Below are 8,749 nucleotides of genomic sequence, written 5' to 3'. Positions count from 1 at the left end.
AGACTAGATGACCTCCAAGGTCCCTTCCAATATTATTATTATTATTATTATTATTATTATTATTATTATTATTATTATTATTATTATTATTATTATTATCATCATTATCATCATTATCATCATTATTATCATTATTATCATTATTACTGTTGTTACTGGAGCTTCTTCCCCCCCAATGAGGCATCAAATCAAAATGGCAGGGAGACCACCATCAGTCTTCATGGGATCTTATCTAAAAAGACTAGTCTCCAAGAAGAGCAGAAAATTCTCATTCCTACAATCTTGCCTTAGGTAAGCTCATTTGAAACTAGGCTTCTGTATGATGTACACATCAAAGGAATGGCTAGCTAATTCTTATGTCGCCATCAGCCTGCTTTGAAACATAAGTAGGTGGTATTCTTGTAGACGAATTTCCGCTGCTCCATTTTCCATGGAGGATTATTTTTAAAGAGCAATTACAAAGAAGGCTGAGAAATTAGCTGGAGGGGAAGAGGGACAGCAAACTGCTGGACAAGTCTGTAAGTCAGTTCTTAATCTCCTTTGGTGCCATAGACCAGAGGCCCCCAATCTGTGGACCACGGCCTGGTAGTGGGCCATGGGCTGCTGGCCACAGGACAGGCTGGCCAGTGCGCGCACACACACCCAATCGCACTAGTGCCGCAGCTGTCAGGTATGAAAACAGGACGCCGTGCCATGTGAAAATGGGCCACTGCCACGGCTCGGGGCGCAAAAATGGGCTGACATCACGCCGTGAGGCGCAAAAACAGGACGCCGCACTGCACGAAAACGGGCCAACGCTATATCTCAGGGCGCGAAAATGGGATGCCACCATGCCTCGGTGCACGAAAACGGGCCAATGCCACGCTTTGGGGCGTAGAAACGGCACTGTGCACAAGAATGGGACAGGGCTAGCGAGTATCACGCAAGCACTAGCCCCACCTTGTTTGCGTTAAGCGCACGCTCGCGGGCCCGTGCGTGCGTGTAAAATGCTTTCTCCCTTTCCCTCCGGTCCACCAACCAAGAAAGGTTGGTGACCTCTGCCATAGACCTCTTAAGAGAGTCTGGTGAAACCTACAGGCCTCTTTTCAGAAAAGAAATGTATTTAAATACATAAAAACGTATAGATACAAATGGTATTACAAAGTTAACAAGCCTTTTTTGGAGTCCGTTAATTACTTTGTGGCATACAACAATATGAGGAAGAAATACAATAATGGGGAATCCCTAAGAGACAACTTATACAATTCCTCTTTGCTGGATTTCCAAGTATCGGACGCAAGTGCAAAACTGACCTTTCTTGATTTTCTTCTCTTGCATCTTCTCAGCACACAGCTTGTAAGCTTCTGACTGCTGGTATTCCCTCAGTTCCTTCATGTACTGCTGCTTCTCCCGCTCAGCCTCATCCAGATAGCGCTTGAAAACACGGGAAAAGTTACGACTCACCCAATCAACAAACTCCATCTCTCTTCATCCCGTGCTTATTTAACATGCTTATAATATAATAATATGCCTATAGGGATAGTCCTCGAGTTACAACCCTTCGTTTAATGATTGTTTGAAGTTACAGTGGCACATTTTTCGCACTTACAACCACTGCAGGATCCCCGCAGTCACATGATAAAAATTCAAATGCTTGGCAGCTGGCATATATTTATGATCATTGCAGTATCCTGGGTCAATGTGAACACTTTTTGCGACCTTCTGGCAAGCAAAATCAATGGGGAAGGCACATTCACTTAACAACCGTGTTGATAATTGCAGTCATTCACTTAACAACTATGGTAAGAAAGGGCATAAAATGGGGCCAAATTCACTTAACTGTCTTGTTTAGCAAAGGAAATGTTGAGCTCAATTGTGGCCTAATTTGAGGACTACCTGTAACTGGCAAGTGGCTTCAGATTTTGAAGAAATAGGATAGAAAATTATTGATGTTATTTAACTTTGGTGTTGGAGAAGACTTCTAAGAATATCACGGATAGTCAAGAAAACAAACAAATGGATCCCTGAATATCCAGACTTCTCAATCAAGGCAGAAATGGCCAGACCCAAATTATCTTATTTCAGATAGATTATATGAAGACCTAGATCTCTAAAGAAGACTGGAATGCTGAAAAACTGGAAGAAAAGAGAAGACCAGCATTCAATTATAGCAATAATGGGCCACTGATGGAAGACCTGAAGGGTCAGGTTGTGGACAATTACCCAGAAGAAAATCCACCTGTATGGTCACTAGGAACCAACCTGATGGCCTCAGATACCTGGGTTGATGTACAGTAAAAACAGAATTCAAACTTGCAGAAGCAAAACTCAAATAGTAACTTCTAGATTAACATTAGATAGGGACAAAATGCCGGTAGTCTTCCACTTACGACCATAATGGAACACATAATTAAGGCTGTAGCTTGTGCTGGCCATTAAGCAGATCATGTAACCATGTCCAATTTTATGACCTTTTTTGAGGTAGTCATCATGCTAACATTGCAGTCATAAAGCAAACCTACTGTTCACAGTGAGCATTTTTTACTGGAAACTGGAAGTAAACTCTGGTATCTATTAAAAAACCCCACCATACTTTGCAGTCCCAGGATGCTGCAAATGCTCATAAATGCAGGCTGGTTGCCCAAAAAAAATTTCAGTCATGCAACCCTGGGGGAGAGGCAGGCATCGGAACTTTGAATCCAGATTGTATCTTTTGGGGGTCCGTTGTAACTTTGAATGGTGGTTAAGGAATTGATTATAAGTTGAGGGAACCTGGAAGTAAGATTTGACACTTATTTGTGCCTAAAAATCACAGAAAACCGTACATATTTCCATGTTCTCTCACCTGTTTTTCTGTGAGCTGTAGTTTACTCCACTCTGCTCCCAACATTTTTGTGATTTCAGGGAAGGGCAAATCCGGGCGCTGCATGCGAATTTGCTCCCGTCGTTCGTTCAGAAAGCGGACGTAGCCCGTCACGGGGGCCTTCGGTCCATTCGGAAGGATTTTCTTCCTCTTCTTGCCTTTCGGCCAGCCCCGCTTTTTCACCGGCTGCCCACAGTGGAAACATAAAGGTTTGGGTTACTCTGCTTTGCCTGGCATTTCTGCAGGCCTGTGTTCAGGGCTGCCACCACATATCTGTGGCAACCCCACACAAGCAAAAGGAAAAATCCTGAACTACGATCCTGGTTGTGGGATTCAGTAGATGTGGAAACTCTGGCTACACTCTAAAATGAAAGTTTCTGGTCCTCAGAAATGTAGAGACGTCCTTGAAAGGATGGAGTCCAGTAGAGTTGGGACAATTGGACGGAGCTGAGCGTTTACAGGCCAGATGTCCTTCCTAACACCTATGTGGAGTTCTCAGCAGATTTTTTTTTTCTTTGTGCCCTAAGAAACATCTGCCACTGCTTAGGACTGAACTCTCAACCTTCCAAGTGGGAGGCAAACATCTTCACCACTAGGCCACCATTATGCTAAAAAAAAAGCATAATTATATTAATTTAGCAAAAAGATAAAATCGTCTGCAAGATGAGCTAGACTCCTAGCAATTTTGTCCATTTAGCTTTCTTTGCAACAATGTAGAAGCTGTTTGCTATTTTTTTCTGGATGTTTAAAACTCCCAGCCCAGCCAATAATTCTGGTACAGTGTTTCTGGTGACTTCTCATCCAAATACACTGAGATACGACCTTGCTTAGGATTATGAAATACAAATACAGGTTTGGTGGAAGTTGTCACTGGGCTGAGTGATCTAATCTATACATCACCAAATTCAACGCTTAAACTTTTTGTATGCAAAGTTTGGCCATTGTTATTTCGATACTTTTAAGATGCTATAAACACATTCCAATTATATCACCCGTAGGCCCCAAATCACCAGATTTCCTGCTGAGTACTCTTTTTTTTGCAACACTTCCTATGACAGCTAGTCAAAATTTTGCAGCAGAATCAGGAAAATGCTAAGATGATATTACATCCTGATTTACTAAGGGCATTTCCCTTCTCAGGTGAGCTATTTTTTTTAAAAAAAATATATCAAAATTGACAGCCTGTTTATATAGACGCACCAGGGGGCTCACCTCTTCTTCGCCATGGGGCTTCTCCCCAATTAACCGAGGGGCCTCGCCTTTCTCCTGCTTAATAGCCACTAGGAAGTTCCCATGTTGCGTTTTACTTGTAGCATTCCTGTAATCCAAAGTTACAAGCAAAGATTTCCACAACAGCAATGGAGAACTTCAAACATACCAAATCTACCATCAAAACTAAAAAAAAAAGGTTTAGGGATATAGCTAAAGCATTAAATGAATCAATAAGAACAACAGAGAAAAAATAAAGGTGTAGGATTATTTGTTTAGAAAAAAGCCCTATGAAACACAATCACACTTTTGATTAGTTTTGAAATCTTTAAAAAAAACATATTTAAGCTTAAATACATAAAGTGATTCCTAGCATTAATTGAAAAACAAATCATCCTAATTGAAAAAACTGTTTTAATACAATGACTCACTGGGCATGTCCAATTTGTTTTCAGTTAAGAATTATAGCACGAATATTAAACCACTATACAAGCAAGTATGCTAATTTGCTTGTATGTTAGACTAGAGCTCATTTGCGCTACTCATTCACTCAGAAAGTGAAGAGATACAATGCAGAATATTTTATTGAACCTAAACAGCTGAGATAATAAGCAGCCAACATACAGGTTTAAATTGGTACCCGAGTCATCTCTGTGTGAGTTGGAATGCCATATAAATGTGTTTAATAAAGAAATGATCCTGCTTTATTTAGGCACACACATGCAATGCAAGTTTGGGTTCAGTCACTAGTGTAAGTTACATGCCTAATTTGCTTCCTTGTTGATGCAAAGAGGAAGAATCAACAGGCAACATCCATTAGGATGAAGCACACTCATGTGATGGGTTAATAAGACATTTTGATGTAGTGGGTAAAGTGCAGGTCTATAAAACCAGGAGACTCTGAGTTCCAGTTCTCCCTTAAGCATGAAAGCTGACTGGGTCACTTTAGGCCAGTCCTTCTCTCTCAGTCCAAGCCACCTCACAGGACTGTTGTGAGGGGGAAAAAAAGGTAAGAGCAAGATGCACACCCCCTTGAGTTGTAGAAAAAGAGATAGGATATAAATATGTAGATAGACAAACAAACCCATGTGTAGGACAGTGCCATGCAAATGTAACCAGGACTATTATATTTCAAAAATGAAAGCAGAGGCTGAGTAGGATTTTAGAAGCTGCCGAAGAAAAGGGGATAAGGGGATTTTGCATGTACTCAAGATGTAGGATTTCACGTTTTGAGAATTTAAACATTTAATAGCATTTGTGTCAATTCAAAATTGGTTTAGGGAAAGTTTTACATAACAAGTTGGATTTTTTTTTAGAAAGATCATATACATAACCCATAGAGTCTGTCCATCTCCCATACACAGCACACACAATCCAAAGTCCCCTCTCTCCAAAATAAAAAGTGTTCATCACTTACAGGAGTCCAGTAGATTGCTTAGAGCCCTGCGACATTCCTTTTCCTTGAATTCAAAAAAACCATAGACGTCCACTTAAACTAAGGGACCTAAAAAAGACATGTTGAAATTATTAGTGTAAATTACAATTAGCTTGGGCAGGAAATAATTTACACAGAAGATTAAATGGCTCTTTGTATCTCTGAACTCCTTTTCTGAATGCCTAAATGATGAATCCAGCAGCTTAGCCCTTACAATGGCTGAGCAAAAGCCCTTGCAAAGAAGACAAAATACCTCACTTTTTTTTTCTTGGTTCAATAATTGTGTTTCAGAAGTAAGCTGACCCTGTAAGAGAGGCTCCATTTGCATAGATTAAGAAGTAAAGGCATTGCAGGATCAATCTATGTTATGTCCAAAAGCTTTTAACCGGAAAATTTCAATAGAATAGGAGGGCAACTGCAAGAGAAAGTCTCCTCAAGAATATAACAATGGCCATCTTAGGTAAATTAACAGAATGGCCACTGCTACATTCTTCCTCAACGGAAGCTCTTCAGCTATGCTGGACTGCTACCCCCATCATCCCCAGTCAGCATGGCCAATGGGAATTAGGAGAATTGCAGTTATATAGTAAATTAGCTGCCAGATAATGAATTACAATGCTAATCTATGTACAGTAGCTTAGTGTGTTTCAACCTTGACAACTTTAAGACCTGTGGACTTCAACTCCCAGAATTCTTCAGTCTGCTTGCTGGTTGGGGAATTCTGAGAGTTGGAGTCCACACATCTTAAAGTTGCCAAGGCTGAAAAACACTGTAGTTCAGTATTTTGGACTGAGAAGCTACATCACCTTAAACTAGTGATGGGGAATTTACGATCCTCCAAATGCCGCTTGCAACATCAACAGCTGCTCCTGTGGCTAGTGGGGACTGTTACCCAACATCTGGAAAATTACAGATTCCCCCTGTCTGTAAAGATAATTAGCAACATGGAAATGAGTACTCCAATTTGGAAGATACACCAACTGCATTTTACATGCTAAGGTGGATAAATAAATGCCTCTGTATGTTTTGTTCATACAATAGGTTTACAATGGAACCATGGTTTTCTCAACCCAGTCTTCAGATTTATATAGCATACTGTACCATTAACCACATGGCCCAGATTTACCCAACACATTTGTATGGCCAGTCTGTATTATGCAAACATAGCCATTGCGGTATATGCAGAACCAAACACCAATTTGAACAATAACATTAATTGATGCTCCATTCATATTGCTGAAATTCTATATTAAAATTTCTGCAGAGCGACAATGAAATGGATGGATGGCAAATTCGGAGCAGATCCCTCCCCTCCCCTCAATCCCACCTCACTTAATCGCTCACTACATAATATTAATTTCTGGAATTCATTGTTCAAGATGCAAGGCTGACTGCTGAAACACACAACTTAAGAAACAACAGTATAACAATTTCTGGAGAGGAGTAGGGTGAGACAGGTAAACGAGAGCCTCCATTTTCAAAGGCATTGTACCATCGCTAATGGGAGAGTTGTTGCCCTTAGGCTTTTTTTTTGGGGGGGGGAAGCCTCCTGAAAGCATTTGACTGGCTGCAGTATTTTGCAGCCAAGGGATTGTTACCATAGAAGAGCTCCCCACGGCCATGCTGGCTGGAGGTTTATGGGTTTTGCAATCCGGGACGTTTGAAAAGCGTGTTAGTCGAGGCTGTTCTAATTCAGACTAGGAACACGGAAAATCTCAACATGTGGAGGAAAACACCATTAAGTTAACATCAATGCTCTCGGATAACTGGAGTGGGAAGGGGACAGGAAAAGAGGTAGCTAGACCGCCCCCCCTCCCTCCATGTTTCCCTCCCAGGATCTCCCCAAATAATGCATGGATTCTTCCGGAATCATCCACCTTGCGCAGCCCCGCATCCCACCCCCCCGCCTCCGTCTTTGGTATGGCCGCTCTCCCCGCTCCCTCTCATCACAACCATTACTGTACAACATTGTTTCCCAAAACTTTCCTGGTCCTTCTGCTCTTTTTTTCTCTTTCTCGTCTCTTTCACCAGCAGAAGCGCCTCCTCCTCCTCCTCCTCTCCTTCCCCCGCCCAGCTGTACCATTATGTTAAACCAGCGTCGCTCTCGAGGCGCTGATTGGAGAAGAGCGGCTTCCACTCTCTCAGGATAGGCCAGCTTCTTTATTTCTCCCCGCCCGCCCGCGTGTAATGAATACGTCATGACTTTCAAGCCTTATGGGTTGGATGGAACTGTGGCCGGAGCCAATGAGAGCTCTTAAAATGTTCTTAAAAATAGCAGCAGTGTTCATCATAGGAGTTCTAATTAAATACTTAGGAGGCATTTCCTCGCCCTTCCCCATATTTATCATTGAGTTGCTTTTATTATAATCTATCCACTCTTGCTTCGTATTTTAAGTAAGGAGATAAAAGCGCACAGCATTGGACTATCAGGTCCCAAAAAACAAAGTTGTTGCCCAACGCAACAACTGTGGAAAGGAACTGTGACTCCACTTCCGGAAGTCTTAAAAGTCCCGGACCGGTGTCTCTTGGTTATAAAGGCTGTAGCCATTGGCAAGGAATCAGTAAATCAGCATCCGCAAGACAGGCAGAAATTCAACAGGAGAAACTTCCTTTGTGTCCCCTATTAAGAAAGAAAGAAAGAAAGAAAGAAAGAAAATACATTATGCTCTCATGTCCAGGAGGATTCCCCCCCCCCCCGATTCTGCCTGATGAAACTATGTGGAGTGGATTTGAGATGCTGGTATCTATTGTTCGGTAATCAGCTCATCACTTCAAGAAAATATGGGTCATTCACTCCCATTGTTAATTTCCTCAGAATATTTTCAAATTTTGGGCTAGCAAAATACAATTCCTGTTCTCCTACAACATATTACAGGCTGGGCTGTCAATGTTCTTATTTATTTATTTGATTTGTATGGCAGTACTTCTCATCTAAGCAATTCTGGGTGGCTGAGAAGAAGGAAAAATAGGAAAGCAAGTTAAACTGTCAATCAATGTAAAAAATAAAATCTCAATCACTAGCAGAATTCATTATGTCAATTTTTCAGTTCAATATAACCACCATAAGAAGCCCTTCATCTTTGCCAGACCCCCAGGCACAGTGGCAGAGCTGTGTCTTCAGGGCCTTCTTAAAAGGCAGGAGAGTTGGGGCCAATTTAAGATGTATACTGTATATAATATTCCACAGGACAGGCACCACAGCAGAAAAGGCTGTCTTCCTGGGTCATGCGAGATGAAATTCCAATTTCAGTAACCCTGACTAT

The 8,749-nt window shown here is 41.5% G+C and overlaps 1 protein-coding gene across 1 annotated transcript in view; it reads right to left on the bottom strand.

The window, feature by feature from the left end:
• Nucleotides 1–5,549, bottom strand: part of HMG20B (high mobility group 20B) — a 12,987-nt gene extending 7,438 nt beyond the window's left edge. Inside the window, exons 1-4 of the mRNA XM_015810068.1 lie at nucleotides 5,469–5,549; nucleotides 4,055–4,160; nucleotides 2,825–3,028; nucleotides 1,293–1,413 (exon numbers count right to left, since the gene is read on the bottom strand). Coding sequence (XP_015665554.1) covers nucleotides 1,293–1,413; nucleotides 2,825–3,028; nucleotides 4,055–4,160; nucleotides 5,469–5,503 — 466 coding nt within the window. The 5' untranslated portion in view covers nucleotides 5,504–5,549. The remainder of the gene's footprint in view (nucleotides 1–1,292; nucleotides 1,414–2,824; nucleotides 3,029–4,054; nucleotides 4,161–5,468) is intronic.
• Nucleotides 5,550–8,749: the final 3,200 nt, after the last annotated feature.

Source organism: Protobothrops mucrosquamatus, unplaced genomic scaffold (assembly GCF_001527695.2).
Source record: "Protobothrops mucrosquamatus isolate PMUCROS unplaced genomic scaffold, P.Mucros_1.0 scaffold6, whole genome shotgun sequence".
In the NCBI taxonomy this organism is placed as follows: domain Eukaryota; kingdom Metazoa; phylum Chordata; class Lepidosauria; order Squamata; family Viperidae; genus Protobothrops; species Protobothrops mucrosquamatus.
Note: the sequence above shows the minus strand (reverse complement) of the source record. Positions and strands in the feature narration are given on the sequence as shown.